This window comes from Gekko japonicus, unplaced genomic scaffold (assembly GCF_001447785.1).
Source record: "Gekko japonicus isolate JY-2015 unplaced genomic scaffold, Gekko_japonicus_V1.1 scaffold2545, whole genome shotgun sequence".
NCBI classification, from domain to species: Eukaryota; Metazoa; Chordata; class Lepidosauria; order Squamata; family Gekkonidae; genus Gekko; species Gekko japonicus.
Window position 1 is genome coordinate 122,610 of NW_015163162.1, and position 24,259 is coordinate 146,868.

A 24,259-nucleotide genomic window follows, 5' to 3' on the forward strand; every position below is an offset into this window, starting at 1 on the left:
ATGTTTAGCCTGGGAAAGAGAAGGCTTATAGGGAACATGATTGCAGTCTTCAAGTATTTGAAGGGCTGTCCTGTAGAAGATGGAGTGGATCTATTCTCTCTTGCTCTGGATTGCAAGACTAGGTCTAATGGGTAGAAATTACAAGGGAGTCATTACTTGCTAAATATCAAGAGAAACTTCCTAACTGTCAGAGTGGTTGAACAGTGGAACAGTCTGCCTCAGGAGGTGGTGGATGCTCCTTTGCTGGACGTTTTCCAGCGGAGGCTGGACAACCATCTTTCGGGTATGTTGTAGGGCTATCTTTTGGCTATGCTCCTGCAGAGTGCAGGGGGTTAGACTAGATGACCTGCAAGGTCCCTTCCAACTCTAACATTCTATGATTCTATGAAAGCTGTTTTCCATTTGTCCACCTTCTAGATTCATACTAGATTGTAGGCCTCATGAATATCTAGTTTGGTGCATATCTGGGCTTCTTTGAGGTGTTCTAGAAGTTCGGGGATTAATGGAAGGGGGTACCAATTGTGAATGGTAATTTTGTTTAATGCCTGGCAATCATTACAAAGCTGGAGCTCCCCACTGGGGCATCGAGGGCCAGATAAATCCCTGTTCCAAATTTTTAGAAAGCAGGTCATCAGTGCTGCTAATTCTGGGTCCGACAATGGGTAAACACGCCTGACTGGGAGTGGCGGCCCAGGAACCAGATTTATATTGCCATCATACAGCCGGTGAGGTGGTAGCTGGTCGGCCCCCTTAGTCTCAAACACATCCTGAAAGTCTGCATACTTCTCAGGCAGTGGAGAAGCCATTGAAGGAGAGGCAGCAGCTAGAATCGTGGGTTGCACATGGTGCAGGCACAGTTGATGAAACTGAAGTTCCTGCTGGGCTCATCGACTGATGGGTTTGAGTTGGGCCAACCAGGATAGTCCCAGGACAAGCGGAAACTGGGGCATCTTTACTATGACAAATGTTATCTGCTCCTGGTGTTGCTGAATTTGGAGCATTATGGGTTGGGTTTCTTGGGTCACTGAACCTGATTGCAGTAGGTGGCCATCAATAGTCTCTACCACTGTAGGGATCTCTTTGTCCCAGTGTGGAACTCCATGCTGTACTGTGAATTGACTGTACTCTACTGCAAATTGAAACAGTGGGTTGCTCCCTTGTCTATCATTGCATATACTAATAGTAATCGACCATCTAGTAAGTATATTTTTACCAGAACTAGGAATGGGCCAATATAATTGCCAAAGGCCTCTGAGAACCCGACTTTTTTTTTGCGTCTGAGACATGGCTGGGTGGCTCCTAGTTGCATGGGTTCCTCTTCATCCCTGGTTACGTTTTGGGTGGAAATCTGATTAGCAGGAACTGATGTATACTGTCTGGACATTTGTGGAAACCAAGTGGCCCCACGGGCTTGCCTGCGGTTTTGCAACTGGCCATTGATTTGCAGACACAGGTGGATTAGGTTTTGCAAGGTCATAGTGTATTCTACCCAGGCAGCCTTATCCAGATTTTCTGCAGCTAGCCCTTCCAGGTACTGGTCTATGAACACCGCTTCATTCCAGCTGTGGTCCTGGGCCAACAATTGAAACTCCGCAGTATATTTGGCCACAGAATGTTTCCCTTGCTTCAGAGCTCAAATTTTACAGTTGGCATTCTTTGCCTTCTAATGGTTAGCGAATACATTGGAAAGATGCGCTACAAACCCTGAGAAGTCATCCAGTGGGGTGATTGAATGAACAGCAAGAGCATCGCCCATTTGGCAGCTTGACCTTTTAACAAACTAATCAGGAAGCATAACTTTACTTGATCAGAAGGAAAGTCTTGCATATGCAGCTCCATGTACAATCGACGCTGTATCAGGAATGATGGAAAATCCTCCATGTTGCCTTCAAACTTTTCCGGAGGTTTGATAGGGCATTTTGAAGATGCCACAGGATGGGCTGCCGGTTGCTGCTGCTGTATAACTGCCAAAGCCTGAATGAGTTGTTGCACCTGGTCTTGCAGTGCAGAAACCGTGGTGGCGGCCCTTTCTATCTTGTGGGGATTTGGGAAGTGGAAACAAACTGTCAGAGTCTAGGTGCAAGCTGAGTCAGAGTCTGAAGTCAAAGACAAGATTCAGTCCAGGAGGTCAGTTAGCAGAGAGCAGAGTCCAGCTCAGAGTGTGGTCCAGAAAACGAGGTCTAGCAGTCCAAGGTCATATACAAGAGCAAGCAGGTCCAATTTCTAAGTCCAAAGCCAGTCTGAAGGTCACTGGAGTGAAGCAGAGTCAGGAGCCGTTGTCGCAGAGTCCACCAGAGGGTGACGTTGCTTCCACATTGAGCAATCTCCTTTGACTGGCTTTTTAAGGCATCTTCTGCAAGGCCTTACTTGCAGCCAACTGCTTGGGAGTTACCCTGCAACTACTCATCATCAACAAGCAGCTGGTGTTGGACCAGGAGATGTGTGCTTCGCCTTCTCTCCTGGAGCTCCAGTCTAAACTTTCATCTCCGCTGCTCAAAGGGTGTGAGTAAAACTTGGGGGTTGTTAATGACCACCTGGGTTTCATCTCTTGGAACCCGGCTGGAAGGTGCTGGTGTCTCTGCATCAGTTGTTGCCTGTAAGCTCTGACAAGCCTGCCGTTCATCTTCTTGCTTTCCGGCTTCTGCTGCTTCAGAGCTGACTGCACAGGACTCCTCCTGAGGAGTCCTTTTCTCCTGACTGACCCCCAGCATCTGACAACTTTGCAATGCCAGAGGGGTTCTGAAGTTCAGAATTTATCTCTGAAAAAAGCTGGGTAATTTGCTGATGTTCTTGGCAACAAAAGTTGGTTTATTTAGACGAATTACACGCTGAGTTCAGGAGTATTCACACATCATCATCTGCACATTTTATCTTTTCTGACACATCCATAAAGAAAATCTAAATATATTTTGGGGATAACAGGGTGAATCAAACATTCCCTTCTATTTTTAACCACTTTTCATTATACAGCTGCGGAGTTTGTCAGCTCACTGCTCTAACATTTCTAGAATGCTGTCGTCACCAAAAGTTATTTTCATAGTTCTTCTTCGATCTGCCCCGATCCAGATGCCTCAGATACTGTGGAGGTGGTCTACAGTGTCTCGCTCAAAGATCAGCAAAGAGAAAATACTTTTTATGTACCAAAGAGTGGCCCCAGTGCTTTATCGGGAATCTTTTTGCCTACTACTCTAGTCCACAAAGATTTATGATAATCTCCTGAATTATCCGTGAGACAGACCTATGCAACCTTCCTAATAAATCTTTCTTTGAATATGAATACAATAATGTCTTCCTCAAACCTAAGTAAAGGTCCAGTTCCTGCCACAGAAGAATTTTGAAGTACAGAAATCAGGGAGACGTTATCCAGCTCTTTAGTCAAATTACTTGGTGTGAAAGTATATCATCAGTAATAGTCAAAACCTGAAATTGTGATATATTATGATTTTCCTCTGAGCAAGATCTCTTAATACCCCATCCTTGTTAAACTACCATAGTTGAAGGAGACTCGCCTAGGCTTATCTGTTTTTATACTTATCTCATGATTACAGCAACAGTTAAATGGGAGTCAGTTCTTATTTAAAGGAGCTCTTCTATTCTCACAAGTACTCCCCAACAAAATCTTCAAGGGAAGCTTGACAGATTTCTGTCTTGACTGAAGATAGATCCTGTTGGTCTGCACACGAAAGCTCATACCTTGAATAAACCTTTGTTCGTCTTAAAGTGGCCATTGGACCCTAAATTTGTCTTGACTGAAGAATGGCATCCAGCTTTCATGGGGCTACCCCAAAGCTTAAACAATGTAGCTGAGCTGCTGATTCATAACCGTAAGGTAATTGGAAAGGAACATTGGCACTTCTACTCTGTGGAAGGGAGGGTATGGGTGACTCCCAAGCCTCACCTGCAGAACAACAAATAGACAGGGATGCAGTTGTGAATGTCTTCAGGCTTTATTGGACAGCAGCAGGGAAATAGAAATGAGATCTGATGCTGGGATAGCGAATGCCTTCTATTCAATTTAGCCCTTGTGCCTTTGTGAGCTGCTCCAGGAACTCATGGGGAGATGGAGGCAGGGTGGACTTGCTGGATGCATGACTGCCTGGTTGGGTTGCTGCAGGGGCCAGGCTGGAACTGGTGAAATAAAAGCCCCACGGCAGAGATCCACAGTGGTCACTGCAGCCGCCTCACATTGCACAGGGAATGTTGTCCTCCCAGGTCCTCTTCCTGTTGAATCACTGCCTGCACAGATCCCAAACAGAGACACATGTGATGATGAGGAACAGCACAGGAACCATGACCTCTACAGCCAAGCCTGTGGGCTCTGGCTGGGTTTGTGGTTTCCTCTGCCCGACCATTGGGGAAGAGGCTCTGTTTGCCAGGATACTCCTGTCTCCGCTGTGCATGCCATAGCCACTTAGTGGTTACAATTCAGCAGTGTCTGCTCCATCCATTGCTGCTGCTGCTGTTGCTGCTGTGTAGGGCTCCAATCCTGCAAGGCAATAGGTTCCTTCCACGAGTATATGGCCAGCTGTTCCACAGAGCACAGTAGGGAAGCTGCCAGTTGTGCCACCTGTCCCCCCACCTTGGGGCGAGGGGCACCATGACAAGGGACTGTGCTAACAGACTGGTATGGGGCTGCCAGCATCCCTGCGAGCCTCCCTTTCTTGGTACCATATGCATTCCCAGAAGTAAGTATGTTGCATGATGTTGACCATACTGCTTTGCCCCCAGACACACACACACACACGGCTAGCGTCTGCTATGGGAGCCTGCACCTTCAAGACAGCTTAGAAGGTGTGTGCAAAGGGGACGTGAGAGGCGGGTACGGCCTCCCAGGCCAAGATCCCCGCCCCTGTCTGTGCTCAGTCACACCCCTGGTCTGTGCCTCTGGCAGTGAGATACCTGTACTGGTTCTGAAATGAACTGCGTTAGTCACATAGAAAGTGCATTTGCTCTCCCCCTTTTGTGTAAGTACCAGGTACCCCTCTGTGGTGCTCAGAATCTTCCCTGTGCATTACCCACCACAAAGTGCAACACTGCACTCTGAAGCGTGCACAATAGAGACAGTCCTGTGCTATGCACCTGTGCTGCGTGCCTGATCATCTGAGTTATTTTGTGTCTTGGCTGATGTTTCTGTAGTGCCGGGGTGATTGGCTGTTTTCATAGTTGGCATCCTTCCTATGCAACATTGGGGCTTGTGGATGGGACCATGGTTATGGGATGGCACTTTGCCTTTTCTGTTGCAGCAACACCTATGGGCTATGCTGCGGCATTCGGGGGGGGGGGGTTTCCTGGGATGGAGGGGCTTAGGGAGCCAACTAACTCCTGCCACACCCATGGGTACACCTCTTCCTATGCCAGCATACTGGGCGCGTTGGTGTATCTCTGGTGGTTGGCCATAGTTGGAGCTGACTGTCAGCTGGAGTACTATGCTAGTGCAAGCCCTGGATACACTGCTGTAATGCCTAGTCAACTCCCTGAGCATTTTCTCTCCCCCCACTCCAGATTGCCCTGTTAGTAACCTACCATATCCTTCGGCTGGGCAGCCGTGTGACTCCAGTGGCACCTTGAAGACCAGCACAGTTTTATTCTGGGTAGAAGTTTGCACACAAAAGCATATACCCACAACAAAACTTTGTTGGTATTAAAGGTGCTGGTGGACTCAAACTTTGTTCTGCTACAATATGCGGAACACTCAGTTTGGTGCAGACTCTAATCTGGGAGAACGGGGTTTGATTCCCCACTCCTCCACTTGCAGCTGCTGGATGACCTTGGGCATGCCGTATTTCTGATAAGAGCTGTTCCCTCAAGGACACTTCTCTCAGAGCTCTCTCAGCCCCGCCCACCTCACAGGGTGTCTGTTGTAGGGAGAGGAAGGGGGTGTAAACTGCTCTGAGACTCCAAGTGAAGGGCAGAGTATAAATCCAATCTCCTCCTCCTCCTCCTCCTGCTGAAAGAAGCTTTGCAGAAGTTGAAGACCACCTTGTTATCATCTGCTGGTGAAGAAGAGGAGGAGGAGGAGACTGGGTTTATACCTCGCCGAAAGGAGTCTCAGAGTGGTTTAAAATCCCTTTCCCTCTCCTGCCACACATCAAGCACCCTGTAAGGTAGGTGGGACTCAGAGAGCTCTTTTGAGGACTGCTCGTGAGAGAACAGCTCTGAAACCACTTGTGATTGACCCAAGGTCACACCAGCAGCTGCATGTGGAGGAGTGGGGAAGTATTATCTTTTTTGGATCTGTAGTATAAATGGTTCTGCAAGGCTTCAAACAGCATTCCTCTTGTTGCAGGAGCTTCAGTTTGCTTTGTGCCATTGGGTTCCTTGTTCTTGCAGTGATGAGAGAAGACTGCTATGTCAATGGCAGTTTGGTGTAGCGATTAAGTGTGCGGACTCTAATCTGAGAGAACCGGGTGTGATTCCCCAGTCCTCCACTTGTACCTGCTGGATGACCTTGGGCAAGCCATAGCTCTGATAAGAGCTGTCCTTGAAAAAGAGCAGTTTCTGTCAAGAGCTCTCTCAGCCCCGCCTACCTCACAGTGGGAGTCTGCTGTGGGGAGGGGAAGGGAAAGGAGTTTGTAAGCTGCTCTGAGACTCCTTTGGGTAGTGAAGGGCGGGGGATAAATCCAATTTCTTCTTCTTCTTCAGGAAACAGTTAGTTACAAATAGTGACTATTCATAGACCCAAAAAATTCTGAAAAGCATGTTGTTCCATTGGTCAGTGAGGGTAGCTCTATCTGGTGGAAACTTGGAAGGGCAGGGAGGAAAATAACTACTTGTCCTCAAGAAAATTGTTTCCTTGAAGCCCCCAATAATAATTGCTTGTTTGTAGGCCAGTCAGAGAGACCAAACCTTACATGTTCCCCTCTGGTCTGTCTCATGTTCCATCACCTGTTGTTTGGAAAGAGATGTCTTGTGTATGTATAGTGAAGCTGACCAAGAGTAAGGACATGTATCTTCAATCAACACCCTCTCAGAAATCAATTTGTTTCCTCTGCGGCGAGGTGGCAGGAACACCTGTGTAACTACCATTATTTGCCTGGTCTGTGCCACTGTGGTAAACATTCATTTGTGGATAATAGTACACATTAAGCATCATACTCTAATGGCTGCATATTTTATGTATCGAATTCATGGTGAATTGTATAATTATGTGTCATGCTGAGCTGTAGGAAGTGGTGGTGGATGCAGTTTTTAGCATGGAGGATACTCTGGCCCCTGCCACACGGGGGGAAATTGATGCGGGCAAAGTGCGGCTTTTGGAAGCCGCACCAAAAGAGACACGCAGTGGCGGGATCACACAGATCCCGTGAGCCGCCGCGCAGTTGCTCCCCGGCATGATCAGATGCCGGGGAGAAAGCCACGGAAGGGAGCGCAAGGCCACCGGCTGCGCATGTGTGCACATGCACAGTTTGGCTGGGAGCCTCGATTGCTCCGGAAGATGGGTGCTTCGGCAATCCGACAGCTGCACTTGATGCGGCGTTTCCGGTAAGTCCCGCTCTGTAGGTGGGGGTTTTTTACAGCGGATTTTCGGCCTGAAGGGCTGGATCGGGGACGGGTGCGCGCCGCTTCCCAGATGTTGCGGTGAGATCGCGCCCGTTTGCTGCGCCACCGATCTGTCCCTCTCCCGGGCCAAAACCTTCCATGTGACCGGGGCCTCTGAATGTTTTTAATCTTATAGAATGCCCTTGCTTCCAGTAGAAAGTCATGTCATAGGACCAGTATGGTGAGTTAAAGTGCGTAGAAGCCAGGCTTTTCAGTAAACAGCTGAGGGATCCCTGCAATTAATCCCTTCCTTGCACAAAAAGATATATGGAGAAAATTGACTGTATCCTCATGGGTAATGTTGTATTGTGGACAGGCAGCCTTTGAGACAGGACATTGTAAGGCACTAGTTCCGATTTTGCAAGCTTCTTCTGTCCCCTATCTAGTTAATAAGCTCTTAGTTGTGTCAAAATATTTCTTTAATACAAAAATTATAATTTAAATTTCTTCTTTGAAATGCTTGTGCTCATGTGTAACGTTTTGCTTCTCTTCTGAGACTCCTTGTATGTAACACCTGTAATGGCACCTCTCTGTCGTGCTCTGAGGGGAGGTGTGTTCTGCTGCCTCCCGGCCTGCCTTATTTTTGCTGCCACCCACGGCTGCCTCGCCTGAGACTTCTTAGCTGGACCTGAAGAAGAGGGTGGCCTTGTTTCAGAGGGTGGGACGACAGAGCAGTCGGGGGGGGGGCAGAAGGAACTGTTTTATTTAGATAGATTCAGGTGGGTTGCTGTGGGGGTCTGAAGCCGCACTCACCCCCCTCCCCGCAAGGCAGTTGGAATGTCAGTTGCATATGGAACCTTCAAGGTCTTTTGCATATGGAAGCTGATTGGACTTCACTGCATTCCACACCTCAAACTCACCCCCCTCCCCGCAAGGCAGTTGGAATGTCAGTTGCATATGGAACCTTCAAGGTCTTTTGCATATGGAAGCTGATTGGACTTCACTGCATTCCACACCTCAAACTCACCCCCCTCCCCGCAAGGCAGTTGGAATGTCAGTTGCATATGGAACCTTCAAGGTCTTTTGCATATGGAAGCTGATTGGACTTCACTGCATTCCACACCTCAAACTCACCCCCCTCCCCGCAAGGCAGTTGGAATGTCAGTTGCATATGGAACCTTCAAGGTCTTTTGCATATGGAAGCTGATTGGACTTCACTCCATTCCACACCTCATACTCCCCCCCCCCGCAAGGCAGTTGGAATGTCTGGTGGTGTGTAGGTCCCAGGGACATGTTTTAAGAGCTGCCTGGGGGATTATGGACCATTCACACACTTTCAACCTTAACATACCTCATAGGGGGAGAGGAGAATGATGACAGCTGCTTTCCCTAGGCAGAGGCTGGGGGGGGGAAGTAAACTTGAAGACAGACAGGCAGATAAAGGTTAGGCTGTTGGTTGCCTGGAAAGGACATAGGGTTGCCAACTCCAGGTTGGAAACTTCCAGGATAGTTTAGGAATGAAGCCTGCTGAGGGTGGGGTCTGAGGAGGAGGAGGAGGAAGAGAAAGAGGAGGACCTCAGACAGATACAATGCCATACTCCCCACCCTCCAAACAAGCTGTTGCCAGTCTCCAGGTGACAGCTGGAGAGCTCTTAAAGCTCTGGTGCTAATTCAAAGTGCTGCAATTTGTCGACAGAGTAGTGTTTTGGCAAATCTTTAGGAATTGTTTGGTGCATTTACGATGAGGCACCCACCCAGAGCCTCTGGCATTTTCTCACTCTGCTGGCATCAAAACCAATTTAAGGCAAAATAAGAGGCTACTGAGAGGGGAGGAGATAAAGTTGCCAGCTTTAGGTATGGAAAATCCTGGAGATTTGAGGAGTGGAGGCCGGAGAGGGGGACCTCAGACAGGTTACAGTGCCATAGACTCCACCCTCCAACCCAGCTATTTGCTCCTGGGGAACTATTGTTGCCAATCTTGGCCCAGCACCCATCAAACCATTCTCTTCAACCTCCTGCTGTGCAGCTGACTTTCCCCTAGGGTTGCCAATCTCCAGGTGGGACCTGGAGATCTCCCACTGCTAAAATTGATCTCTAGATGACAGTTTCCCCTGGAGAAAATGCCTGCTTTGGAGGGTAGACCTTATGACATTATACCTGCTGAGTCCTTCCGCCCCCCCAATGCTGCCCTCTACAGAATCTACCCCCCAACACTCCAGGTATTTCCCTCCTTATAGCTGGCAACCCTACTTTCCCCTCAGTGCCTGTTGGTAGGCAACTAAGTTTGGTCCAGTCACCTACTTTGCCCTTTGGGAGAAAACATATTGGGGCCAATCCTGATAGGGTTGCCAACTCCCGATGGGAAATTCCTGGAGATTTGAGGGATGGAGCCTGAAGAGGGTGAGGTTTGAGGAGGGGTGGGACCTCAGACAGGTACAATGCCATAGACTCCACCCTCCAAACCACTCAGTCCCTCATGGGGAACCATTGTTGCCAATCTCCAGGTGAGGGCTGGAGACCACTCAAAATTACAATTGCTCTGCAGAAGGGAGGGCGGAAGTCAGCTGAAGTCAAAGGGGCAGATAATGGTAGGTTGATGGTTAGCTGCGAAGGAGATGGGGTTGCCAACTCCAGGCTGGCAAATTCCTGGGGGTTTGAGGGGTGGAGCCTGTAGAGGGTGGGGTTTGCGGAGGGGTGGGACATCAGACAGGTAGAATGCCATAGACTCCACCCTCCAAACCAGCCATTTCGTCCTGGGTAACAATTGTTGCCAATTTCCAGGTGAGGGCTACAGATCACTCAAAATTACAACTGCTCTTCAGGGAGCAGAGATCAGTTCCTCTGGAGAAAACAGTGGACTCTGTCATTATACCCTGCTGAGGTCACCACAGCAAAATGACACTGTTTGCTCAAAGCCAGAGCACTCCCCCCGAGCCTCTTTCTAGATCTCGTTGTATTTATTTCCACAACGGGCTTTACTGCTAGTGTAGCTATAATCCAAATGCAGTACACTTCCATCACCCATCCAGCCTCCCTCTTTCTTACTCTGGGGGCCTGCATTTTAAACCACAGCAAAATATATGTGGTGGAAAGTGCTGTCAAACTGCAACTGACTTACAAGGCCCCCTCAAGGCAAGAGATGGACATAGGTGGTCTGCTGTTGCCTTCCTCAGCATAGCGACCCTGGACTTCATTGGTGGTCTCCCATCCAAATACTTACCAGGGCCGGCCCTGCTTAGCTTCTAAGATCTGACAAAATCAAACTAGTTTGAGCTATCCTGCTCAGAGAAAAAATGTAGAACCTCACATTTAATCACCGAAATAAAACGCACAGAAAATATTTACATAGGAGAGCACCACAGTGTTGTTGGTAATTTATGCTTTTTCCCCCCTCACCAGAGCTAAATAGTACCGATCTGAAAGATTGTGTCAGTGACAATAGCCTTAGCAGCAATGCCAGTCTCCCAAGCGTCCAGAGCTGCCGACGGCTTCGTGAGAGGAGAGTTGCAAGCTGGGCAGTTTCATTTGAACGGCTTCTTCAGGATCCAGTTGGTGTTAGGTATTTCTCTGTAAGTAATGGAAAATGTGCTAGAGTATATATTTACAACAACTTAAACGAGAGTGATTGAACACTTCTTTAAACAGAGAGTGATTGAAAAGTGGAAAAGAGGCCCCACTGGTGGACCTCCTGATGGCACTGGTATTTCTGGCCACTGTGTGATACAGAGTGTTGGACTGGATGGGCCTTTGGCCTGATCCAACATTGGCATCTGTTATGTTCTTATGGAAATCACTGCCAGAAGATGTAGTGATGACCACAGGTATAAACAGCTTTAAAACAGGATTAGATAGATCCATGGAGGATCAGTCTATGAATGGCTACTAGCCATGGTAACTGAGGGGGACCTCCACATCCAGAGGCACTAAACCTCTGAAGCCCAGAGCCAGGAGGCAACCTAAGGGGAAGGCCTCGGCCTCTGTGCCCTGTTGTGGGACCTCCAGAGGAACTAGTTGGCCACTGCGTGAGATGGGATGCTGGACTAGATGGGCCACTGATCTGATCCAGCAGGGCTCTTCTTCTGATCAGGGGAAGGCCTTGGCCTCTGTGCCCTGTTTGTTGGACCCCCAGAGGAACTGGTTGGCCACTGTGTGAGACAAGAGGCTGGGCTAAATGGACCATTGCTCTGATCCAGAAGGGCTCTTCTAATATTCGTAACACCACCAAGCAAAGTCATGTTCTGAAAACTTCCTCATTTAATAAACTAATATGGTTTATTCTCAGTGTTAGCTGGATAGTTAATTTAATTTTTAAAAGACTGATTTTTGTTTAAACCAGTTAAAAGAGAGAGATGATCTAGTTTCTGGGACTGAGCCCTTCTTCTGTATTTCAGTACTAGAGTCTAGGCATTGGGTTATTGAAAGGGGGGGAGCAGTTCTATTTGCATTAAAAAGTGAATTATTTATTTACTTGATTTATACCCTATGTTTCTCCCCAAGGAGAATCCAAAGCCAACTTACATCATCTTCACGCCTTCATTTTGCCCTCACAATAACCCTGTGAAGTAGGTTAGGTGGAGAATGTGTCGTTGGCCCGAGGTCACCCAGTGAGATTCTGTGGCAGAATGGGGGGGATTCAAACCTGGGTCTCCCAAATCCTAGTCCGACTGCCTCTACACCACCACACTGGCTTTCTTTAAAAGCAAAACAAAAAAGGAGCAACATAAGTCAAAGGACAGGTCCCGACTTCAAGCGGCTGACAGTCAATGGCAGTGGCGCTAGCCGTTTAGTTTGGAATAAATAAAACTGGTTCAGTCAGTTCTTCCGCAGAAGCCAGACGGTATTGTTATCAATCCATTTTTTCCAACATGATTGAAGCTGATTTTTAAAATGTAAAATGCAGCTGGAGTGCCTGTAGCTGGCTGCCCGTGAGTGCTCTTGAGCTTCCAGGAGCGACTGTTCCTTTACATCTTAATGTTGTTTTAAATCAGCTTCTGTTTCTCATCGTAATTAATTACTTCCTGCTCACCCACAGCCACAGAGGTTGGTCATTAATTTGTCTTCTGGGGTTTTTTGGGTTGGTTTTTTTTTTGGGTAATTCTAATTTAAAAACGGCACAATTTCAGTCCTGAAATGAAAAAGAAAGAAAATTATTGAGATCTTCGACGTGGTCTCTGTGCTTCACACCCATGGGATCTAGTGCGCACGCGCTGGATCGATCGGTGCTGTAGCAAGCTCTTTTAACAGATTTTCATGCCCAGTCCCTCAGGCATGCGCAGGAACCCCACCGCGCATGCCCAGAGGGGTGGGCGAGGACATCCCGCCAGTTCCTTTCTTACTGCCGCATTGAATAGACCTATTTTTCGTCGGTCAGATCGGTTTGCTTTCGGCTATTCGCCTCAGCTCTTAGGAATTATTTCCTTATTTTATTTTATTTTTCCTTTCGCTTCTCTTTTTTTGTTGTTTGTTCTTAAAAAAATAAAAAAAAAGCCTTTAGTTTCCGTTGAGGGGGACTCAGCTGATTCCCTCAGGCCTTCGGGCTACCCCCCCCCCCCCCAAGTTCCCTCTTCTTTATTTTCTTTTATGGAGAAGAAGTGGGGTTTCTTCAATAGGTGCAAGGGTTGCGGCAGCAAATGTGCTCCTCCAGACTGTCATACCCTGTGCATTTTTTGCCTCGGAGAGTCTCATCAGCCAGCGAAAAAATCGAGCTGCGCGCCTTAAAGTGGCACTACTGGAATCGGCACTTACTCCTACCTCTGCGATGGAGGAGAGACCATCAACATCGACAGCTCCGGCATCGAGACCTGCCTCGGATGCCGACCGTCCGACACTGAAGCTCCCGGCATCGAAGGCGCAATCTTCCGCTTCCACGCCAATCAAGAAGAAAACCAAGGCAAGTAAAGATCATAAGTCCGTGAAGAAGGGCACCTCAAAGTCCCTTAAGGCGGCAAAGAAGGGGAAGAAAGCGGTGCCTGCACTGGGTGATGCCCCTATAGTGCCTCTCGCTCCTATGGCAGTATCGATATCAGAGGCCCAACTCCCTCCACCGATACTGACCATCCAATTACTTGATTCCCCCATCCAACAAGTGGAGCGTCCGTACTCCAACATCGACACGGTGGAGCTCCTAAGTCACCAAATGGGTACAGAGCCTTCCCCCTCTCCTTCGACTTCGTCGACATCGATGATATCGGAGGCTCCCGATGTGGAAACACGTCGGTACCGCCACGCTTCTTGCAGTATGCAACGTCATCCTCCGCGTCTCCATGTCCAATCTGTCGATATCGACGACCGAGACTACAGGGACGGTTTTCACAGACAGGCTATTCCTTTGTCTCCCAGACGTCCACGGTCCAGGAGTCGATCCCCCCGAGTCTTCCTGCCCCCTCCACCACCGATATCTTGGGATCAACGACAGTTGAGATACCTGTATGGGGCTTATCCACCATCTATGCCCTGGTTGACTCCGATGGGCTATTCTGATTGGGACCCCTATTCGTCTCACTCTGTTCATAGATAGAGGTCGCCCCACAAGTCGAAACCCTCAGCATCTCTGTCGCGTCCTCCTCCAGTCGATCCTTCCCATCATATTCTGGAACCAAGTCGTCCTCCAAACCCTCAGGTCACTCCTGACCCGATCATCCCACCTAAACCCATAACTTGTCAAGAGGACACGTCGGTCCATATGCCACAACAAGACTCCTCTGACTTCATGGAAGAAGACTCCGATACGGCGGCATCTGAGGCTCATACCTCTCCTGACCATAAATCTCCCAACCAGGATGTCGCTGAGGACTTACCCATATCCCCATCCGACAACCTTACGTCGTACACAGATTTAGTTAAAAGAGTGGCCCACTCTTTAGGCCTCTCTGTCGTTCAGCAACATCCGCAGGCAACAGATGCCGTTTTCGATATAGTCCAGCTTGATACCTCTTCCACCTTAGCATTGCCCATGTCTTCAGTCCTTCTGCAAGCAGCAAAGGCACCATGGCTAAAACCCTCGTCAGCCCCTGTGTCCACGAGATGACTGGACCATATGTATAGGGTCCAAGAGACAGATGCCGAATTCCTATTCTCGCACCCTCAACCAAACTTGATGGTGATAACATCTTCCTCTAAATCCAAGAGGACACATTCTACACCTTCCAACAAGGAAGGTAAGAAACTAGATGCCTTTGGCAGACACTTCTACTCCACGGGAGCATTGGGAGTCAAGGCCACTAACTACCTGGCCTGCATGAATAGGTATCAATATACTCTCTGGGAACGGTTCTCTGAACTACTAACCCACCTTCCCAGAAGACAAACTCCAGGCAGCAAGAGTCATCCAAAAGGAAGGCATGGTACTGGCAAAACAACAGCTCAACACGACTAAGCATGTCCCCGAGGCATCTTCCAGAACCATGGCCTCTGCAATAGCTCTTAGGCGACATTCCTGGCTCCACAATACCAATCTGTCCATGGATACTAGATCTTATGTGGAAGATCTTCCATTTGATGGCCTAGGACTTTTCAGTGCCACTACTGATTCCGCTTTGCAAGAATTAGATAAGAGCATTAAAGCTTCTCGAGCTCTAGGAGTGTCCTCGTCTGCCAGACAACCATACCGACCCTGCACCTGATCGAGATCCTGGCAGTGACGTACCCCAAGTCGTCAGTCTCCGGACACTCAATGGAGACCGAAAACATCTTCGGGAGGCCAAAAATCCGCCTTCCAAAAACCGAGATTTGGATCCGAGCAACAATCTTCCCGCTCCAAACAGACCAAACCCTCCAAACAGAGTTTTTGACTTCCCAGTCACCGAGTCAGCTCAAACGCGACTGTGACCGTTTCTTCAAACTTGGCGTCAAATCACCTCGGATGAGTGGGTACTGTTCATATTGTCCTGAGGCTACAAAATTGAGTTCCACCAGAACCTCAATACTCCGGTCGTCGTCTCCACGCCCCCTTCCCCACCTCTTCTCAAGGAGGTGTCCGTCCTTCTGCAGAAAGGGGCCATCGAACATGTACCACCACACCTCCACGGGACGGGATTTTAATTCCTGATACTTCACAGTCCCGAAGAGAGACGGAGTTGTTCGACCCATATTAGATCTAAGGGAACTGAACCGTTTTGTGACTTACCACTTCTGCATGGTATCCCTACAACAAATCATGCCATTGCTTCAGAGACGAAGAAGCCCTTCAGCTCACGAAGAAGCCCTTTGAGCCGCTCGCAACATGCGACCTCAAACTTCTAGCATGGAAAACGGCCTTTTTAATTGCTGTCACCTCGGCTAGATGAGTGGGAGAAATATTGGCTTTCCAGCATGATACACCTTACCTGTCGTTTTTGCCGGATGGAGTCCGCCTCGTCCCGGACATCTCCTTCCTGCCGAAGGTGGTGTCAGAGTTCCACCTGCAGGCGGAGGTCTTCCTCCCTGATTTCTTCCGAAACCCAACATCAGCGGAAGACAAGCTATTACACATTTTAGATGTGAAGCGGGCTCTCCTGTTCTACCTCAATCGAACACACCCAACTAGATGAGACTCGCAACTCTTCATCTCTTACGCGTCAGCACGACTGGGCATGCACATCACAGCTCAATGCCTGTCAAAAGTGGATTGTCGGTCTCATCCGTCTGTGTTACCCGATCGCCAAACAGCCATTACCTGGCCTGATCAGGGCTCATTCTACCAGGGCTGTTGCGACCTCCACTGCCTTCCTCCAGGGAGTGCCCCTGACAGACATTTGCAAAGCCGCTTCGTGGGCCACGCCTAACACCTTCATCAGGCACTACGCCCTAGACGTCCGTACGAACACCAATACCACCATGGGACGTCACATTCTATCTTCGGCTACACAATAAAAGACCTGCCAGCACCCTCCTCCAAGTAGGCTACTGCTTGCTAATCTCCCAAGGGTGTGAAGCACAGAGACCACGTCAAAGATAAACAGGTTGCTTACCTGTAACTGATGATCTTTGAGTGGTCATCTGTGCATTCACACCACCCGCCCTCCTTCCCCGCTGCTGTCAGCGTCTACATTTTTAATAGGGGTTGATTTGCGGCGGTTTGAAGGAACTGGCAGGATGTCCGCGTCCACCCCTCTGGGCATGCGCGGTGGGGTTCCTGTGCATGCCTGGGGGACTGGGTGCGAAAATCCGTTAAAAGAGCTTGCTACAGCACCGATCGATCCAGCGCGTGCGCACTGAATCCCATGGGTGTGAATGCACAGATGACCACTCGAAGATCATCAGTTACAGGTAAGCAACCTGTTTTTTAGGCTGCAAAGACTAAAGTGGTAATTAAAGTCCGCCCCCCCCCCCCAGCTCACTAAGGAATGCAGGAGTGGCCCTGTGAGTGAACAGTAGTGGATTGAATCCAATTACTCCTCCCTCTACCTCAGAGTAGTAACACTTAAGCATGTAAGGGGAGTGGGGTAGATGGGAAAGAGAAAGCAGGAGGATAAGCATGAGGAGGGAAGATGCCACCTGATCTGCCTCTCTTTGCTCAGCCAGTCTCTGCACCCTCTGTTTGCATCTTCCCCTCTCCATAACCAATCCAGGGCCATGGGGAGGAAGGCAGGAGAGACAGGGTGTCAGTTGGAGATGGGACAGACAGGAAGGCTACCATGCCAGCGGTCAGATTGGGTGCAGAAGTAATGATTTAAAGGATGCTCTTAAGCATACTTTTGTTGGGGGATATCCATTGAATCATTGTTTTTAAAGGTAACGGAGAAATGAGTTGGAGCTTTATGTTGGGATTATCTTTCTTATTTTCCCATATTTCAGTAATTACCTATACAGATCTGTTACTGTGGCTATACTGTGTTGTGAGTTTGAACTATGGAAGACTTCCTAAAACAGCAAGAATCTTTGGACCATGATGATTACTTTTTAAATTACTTTTTGGTCATTCTGGCATGGACCACTAACAGCTTGTCATTATGTAATGTTTGTTTTCTTTTTCTGTCTAGGAATTCTTACGGAAGGAATTCAGTGAAGAAAATATTTTATTTTGGCAGGCCTGTGAATATTTTAACCATGTACCCACTCATGACAAAAAAGAGGTATGCACCCATCCTTACACCCTGTTTACATTTTCTATACAGCCGTAATATTTCTGTCTAAAAATGTGCCTGTAATTTCCTGCCATTTTTTTGGGGGGGGGGGTCATCGGGTTCTGCCTCGCTTGGGGGCTGGGCTCAGGGCCTTCTCAGCTCAGGGTTTCTTTTCTGAGACCGACCCTATAAAAGTGTGAGAATTAATATGAGATTTTTCTCTTTGGCTTAGGATGAAATGCAAATTAGTGCTCACAGTAATCACAGAACCCCTCTTATTCCACTCCCACCCCCCAGGAACTGGCTCCTGTGTAGTAACCGCCACTCGCTAGCCTGTCCCTCACTGGGATGTTTTGCAAATGTGCTGTGGCTCAATTGCATGTTCTGGTGCTGCGAAGAAGGTTGCTTCAGCACCGTGAAGCACATCTGCGGCTTGCATCTTGAATGTGTCTTCTGCTTCTTAGGGCTAACTACACTGATGGCCTCTCCTTCTTAAAAAAAAGCAGATGAGGGAGCTGTAATTTGGAGAAGTGGTAGGGGGAGAGGGGGTATTAACCCTTTCTGTGCCTGTTATTGTTTTGCCGCACCCCCTCCCCCCAGGTTCCAGGTGCATGTGTGCCACCACATTCAGTTGGAACCCCATTAGAGGAAAAGTGACTTGAAAGAAGGGAGTTTTAGGGAGAAAGTGGCAGGCTAAGGAAGAGTAAACCTGTCTTCCCACAACTTCAAATTGAATTTCCAAAGCTACTTTTCTTAGTCTTCAGTGACATTGATGACATTCTAATGGTAACAATTAGAAGTGGCCAATTTATACTCTGATTTGAATATTCCCCCCTCCCCCGTGTATGCTGAATGGATCTGTGCAATAGAGGTTAGGAAACAAGATAATTTGTGAGACAAAATGTCAGAAATGCATCCAAAGAATATACCACTATGTATTGTCCTATGTAACTAAGGACAATACAAACATGTATTGTCCTGTGTAACTAAGCAAACCAAAGAAGGGATCACAGTTACAGGTTCATACTATCAAAGAAACACTGTGATAAAATTGACAATATTTAATGATTCTTATGAACATCAATTTGTGTATCTATTAAGAGTTTTACAATATTGCCTAGGAAATTCTGACGTTCAAGGGAAAGTCCGACATCATCATATCCTTAATGAGCGCCCGGTTGACCACTCATTTCACGAATCTTCCTCAGGAGTAAACCTATAAGGTTGGAAGGTGTCAGCCTCTTGATACGACTTAACTTATTTTTGACACAGTTTAACCTCTTTTTTACTTTCTTCAAATTATTGCAAAATATTTCATATTATCTTCCAGTTCCATTGCAAGTGCTTGAATTGGGAGCAAGCCAATTAATTAATTTCTAGTAGTAGCAACCAGTCACTATTTTTATCTGGCTAGAAGCCTTCTTTTTTCAAATTGGCTGGTATTTGCTCTCTATCTCATGTCGATGGCTCAGTCACTCTCTAATAGGATATAGGAGTAGCATTTCAGTCATCTTTTCTATCTGGCTGGAAGCCTTCTTTTTAATAATAAACTGACAATGCTCTCCACCTCTCACACTGGAACTCACACTGGCAGAGGGAGGCTGGCAGCCCCACTGAGCTTGGCTGCGGCAGGTGCCATTGCTGGGAGCCATTCCAGGCCTGGCTGCTGCTGCAGTGCACATCAGAAGCGGCTCTGGACTCGGCTGCAGCATTGGCAGACATCGGGAGCGGCTCCCGGCTCCGCCATGGCAGTGGTTGATGCTGGGAGGGGCTCTGGACTTGGAGGGGCTCCCAGAGACCACCACCACTGTGGCTGGGCTCCAAGGCGAGGCCTGGACACGACAGCTCATCTGTGGTGGGGGGAGATGGGATTCCTCTCCCCCCCCCCGTTTCGTGGGCCCTCCCTTGTTCCTTCATAATCCTATTTAGTTCTTTTTGGTATTGTTGAGTGGGGTCTGAGGATAGCTGTTTGTAGACAGTGGTATTGAAGATTTCTCTTTTGGTGATCTGATTTGTCCATGATGACAACTGCTTCTCCTTTGTCAGCTTCTTTAATAATAATGTCTGGATTGTTTCTGAGGCTGTTGATTGCATTTCTTTTGGCATGCGTGAGGTTGTGTTTTAAGATACGATGTTTCTTGATGACATCGGTTTGGGCTCGGTGGCAAAAACATTCTGTGTAGAGATCTAGTGTGGCAATGCAGCCATTGAGGGGGGGGCAGTCCACGTAGAGTCCTTTTTCCTGTAGTGGTTACTTACTTTACACATACTTAACTTTGGAGCTTGTTTGCTGTATAACTATTTACCCAATTTGGAGAAATTCTCTTGGTGGTCTTAGTAGTCTGCTTGGGTTTTCACCCTGCTGAATATTGTAGTGTCCTTTGCAAACTTGGCCAGTTCACTATTCACTCATGATTCCAAATAATTTATAAACGGGTTCTATAACACAGGTCTTCATACAGATGCCTGACGGACCTCACTGCTTACTTCTTTCCTTTGTGAGAACAGTCCATTTATTTCTGTCAACTGCCTCCTGTTGTGTAACCAGTTATATCCCAATGAAAGCCAGTAATCTGTAACTGCTATGCTGAATCTTTGGTGAAGCACAGAGTCTAAATATTTTCAGAAGTCTCAAGTATATAATGTCTACTGGGTCACCTTTACTCACATGCTTGTTAACACTCTCAAACAATTCCAAAAGATTGGTGAGGCAGAAATGCCCTTTGCAGAAGCTGTGCTAATTCATCTTTGCTAGGGCTTACCATCAGCTTGCATTTGGGGATGCCCACTTTCTTCTTTGTCTTCCTGAATTCCATCTTCATCACCCCAGGAATTTTGACTAAATAGGGGATAGCATATCCTCAGCATTGCTATTTGGGTCTAGTATTTCTACCCATAGCGATTCTGTGGAGGAGTCTTTTCTTTCTTGTTTGTTAGACTATGAGCCCTCTTTGGCACAAAGAGCAAGACCACTATCCTGTACACCTGTCCTTTCTATAGTGTTTGTATCCAGAAATAATAGTATGCCACTGATTTTCTCTATTCAACCAGGTTTCTGAAATACCCATTACAACTACGTCCTCATGTAGGAGGAAGCACCCAACCTCCTCCATCTTGGTATGGAGGCTTATAGCATTCACATAACAAGTTTATCCCTGGTATTCTTTGCAGTCACTTATTCCCTTGGTGCATGTAGAATTTCTGGAATCTTCAAAGGTCAGGTGTTTTGTAGTGTGGAAATTTCTCTTGTATGTTTCAGGGGTGCCTTGCAAGATTGTTGTCAGCTTTGAACAATTCAGTTCCCTGTAGCAAGGCACTGAATCCTCTGCAATATTGCAATGTTTGCTTGTTTCTGAGGAAATAATGCTAACAGACCTTATGCTTAATTTGTAGCTTTCTTTCAGAGCGCGGGAGATCTTTAACAAATTTTTATGTAGCAAAGCTACAACCCCAGTGAATATTGATAGCCAGGCCCAGCTGGCAGATGATGTTCTCAATGCGCCACATCCTGATATGTTCAAGGATCAACAGCTTCAGGTAATTTTTGAAACGTTCTTTCTTTAGCCATTAGGGGATCCCAAAACGTCCTGTGAGCCCACAAATCAGCTTTCTGAGGGTTGGAACAATCTGCTGATGGTGGTGGTGGTGGTGGTGGTGGTGGTGGTACTGATGCAGAAAATCCACAGTCCTTGCAATGGTGGATCATAGAGCACAGGCTTGTGTATCCGTGTAACTTCAGCCTTCAGTTTTGGCTTCTGCCTTCCAGAAACATCTATTCTGATTGTATTACAGTTTTGTTTCCAGTTGCTCACCACTATTTTTCTTTCTTTGCAAGCAAATAACGGGCAAGGGGTTGGAAACTGATGCTTTAAACCTGTGTTTGCTTTTCAGATTTTCAACTTGATGAAGTTTGACAGCTATACACGTTTTCTGAAATCCCCACTTTACCAGGAATGTATTTTGGCAGAAGTAGAAGGCCATCCTCTCCCTGATCCACAATATGTTCCCAGCAGCCCTACTTCTAAGCACAGTTTTGGTTCTGAGCGGTCCAGTGTTTCAACACCAAAAAAGGTTTCTCACTATTTACAACCTATGTAGATAAAATGGAACTTATTTCTGTTAACTGATTGTCTGAATGTATGTGTGTGTGTGTGTGTGTAATTTGTTTATATTGTCTAATGCTGGCATACCATTTAATTGCAAAGAGTTCGTTACACAATGGTGTTAAATATAAAATGATGTACCATTAGGGAGAAACCCCCCCACAGAAGTTGTTACCTTATATAGGCAGACAGCTGGCCCTTCTGGGCTGTGGGGAAGTTATTGCCTACGTCTGTGCTCTTTCTCATTTTGTCTTACTTTTCTTAAAAACAGATATCACAGGAGTGACTTATGGGGATGCGGGTTAATTAGTGGGACTGGTCAGCAGAACCAGAAAGTTTAGAAGCTGCTGTTCTGGGTAAATGAGCATTAGGTTTGCATCCAGTTTTTTAAAAATTATATTTTGATGGTAGTTAAGTGGAAAATCGAAGTCGGGGCGATCCTTAAATGAAGAATCTGGAGAGGAAGACTCTGAGAGAAAGAGAAAAGGGACCTTTTTCTCGTGGTCTAGAAGCAAGAGTATGGGGCGATCACAGAAGAAAAAGGAGAATGGTGATTATCCAAATGGTTAGTTGTAAAACCCAAACAGTAAGTTTAACATCTGTGTTCCAGCCATCATTGTGATGGGGGGGGGGATGGACTTTACAAATCTTTAAAACATCATTCAGGCCCATGTAAGAAGGTTCTTACAAGTACTTCTTGTACCTCTGCTTTGAAAGGTCAGGGAGAATCTATTTTGAATAAAACGTGAGGAACCCATGGGGACTCATGGAGCAGTGGAAATCTTATCCGCCACCCATCCTCCCATTCCTGCCTTCCCATTCCCTTCCCAGCCCTCCCACCACTGCTTCCTTGCTCCCTCTCCAGCCCTTCAGGGGACAGTTACGTTGGGGTTGCTAGGCAGGCTTATAATGTTGACTGTGATCTTGTTGAGGCCTCGGTCAGCATTTTTTAAAAGTCTGCATAGTCATCATTTCTCTGGTTTTGGAGGATTTTAACTCCACCCACATTTGCCCCCTCATGTCGGGGATGTTTTCTGTAAAAACACCTCCTTTTCTGTCCAGGCTCTAGTGTGAGGCTTTCCCCCCAATCTACAGTGTGATGTCAAGTTCAGGTCACACGGACCTCTTACTGCGCTTTCCCCCCCGCAGTTGTTCTATCCACGACATTTTATATCGCTTGGAGGTGGTCAGACGGTCCCTCTGTCTTCCGCTTCACTTGCGCAAAGTACTGACCACACAGCGCGCCGTCCCTGCGGTGGCGCGGGTTTAAAAAACAAAAAAACCTGCGCATGCGCTTGGGCGTACATACAAACTAAGAAGACCAAAATAAAAGCTAGCGCCTGTTTGCACATGCACATAACTTAAACCGGAAACACAAAAAAGGGGGGGGGAGGGTAGCGCGGTCACGGCGGATTGCTGTCTAGATGCCAAAACCGCGGATACAAAGCGCGAGATATCGGAAAACACCTGTTCCAACGGGTGTCAGAAAACGCGGATAAAAAGAGCAGAAACCGCGGGACTCAGCCCGCTTCGGTGCGGGAGGCGGGTTTGCCAATATGAACATGAAACTTTAATGCGCGAGGGATCAGCTGCGAAGCCCGCACTAAATGTCCGTGTGACCTGAACCTTAGATTCGTAATTTTGGATGCTTTTTACTATTTGAAGTGCATTTACTTGGCTACAGTGAATGGAATACTTTATATCTCAGGTCTTAAAGCATATGAGCACCTTTTAGAGTGAACAGTGTGCATTTAGCTTGAGTTAGAATTTCCTAATAGAATTCTTTCTGTTGTTGTGTTACTGCCACTCTGTATGGCATGATTTTTCCACAGATTCTGTACATGCCAATGGGTTGTCCTATAGACATGAATCTCAAGACTCGTTGTCATCAGCTGCAAGTCTTGAATTGGTAAGGTCCTGGATTTTTATATCAAAAAGACTGTAATAACTGTGGAGACTTAAAGATGCTATACTTGAGTAATATAAGATGTACTCCATATACTTAAGTCTAAAGGGCAAAGTACATATTGTGTGCTTGTTTCCAAATTCAAAGGCACCATCTGGAGGATTGAATGATGGCTGTAGTGCTTGATAGAGGAGATTTAAGCCTTGCCCTTACACTGTTTTTCAGGTTAAAATCTGCTTCATTCCCTACTCTGAAAGATTGTGGCCCTTTCTGCACCTGTATTTTGCCTCAGTTTCTGAGCGCATCCTGTTCTACTGCATTCCCTCCCGCTTTCACTTCTGCTTTGTTTTGGGGCTTTCTCTTGTTTCTGCATTTGTTTTACAGGACTGTACATTCAGACCGCTTCCAGCACACTGTAGCCCCACAGCTACCAAAACTCCTTTTGCTGTGATTCTTTGTTCTCATTTGCTTTCAAATTGCTAATCCTTTCTAAAGTAGAATTGTTTCTGTGGGTATTTAAGGGCTGTCCACTGCCCTCCCACATTTCCCTCCCTCTCTCTCCCTCTCTCTCTCTCTCGGTAGACACTCTCTCCCTGTTCTGCTTTCTTTCCCTCCTTCTCCAAGACAAAAGAGGATTTGTCCACCCGCTCAGGCAAACTTTTAAAAAGCCAGAGAGAACATAAGAAGGAATCAGTCAATATAAAGGACTAGGGGATTCCCTGCTCCCA

At 47.2% G+C, this 24,259-nt stretch overlaps 1 protein-coding gene across 1 annotated transcript in view; it reads left to right on the forward strand.

Annotated features, from left to right (window-relative positions):
- The window catches only part of RGS12 (regulator of G-protein signaling 12), a 132,081-nt gene that overhangs the window by 80,314 nt on the left and 27,508 nt on the right, over positions 1-24,259 (forward strand). Inside the window, 6 exon segments of the mRNA XM_015407088.1 lie at positions 10,879-11,048; positions 17,439-17,531; positions 20,916-21,059; positions 21,414-21,593; positions 22,037-22,190; positions 23,458-23,534. Coding sequence (XP_015262574.1) covers positions 10,879-11,048; positions 17,439-17,531; positions 20,916-21,059; positions 21,414-21,593; positions 22,037-22,190; positions 23,458-23,534 — 818 coding nt within the window.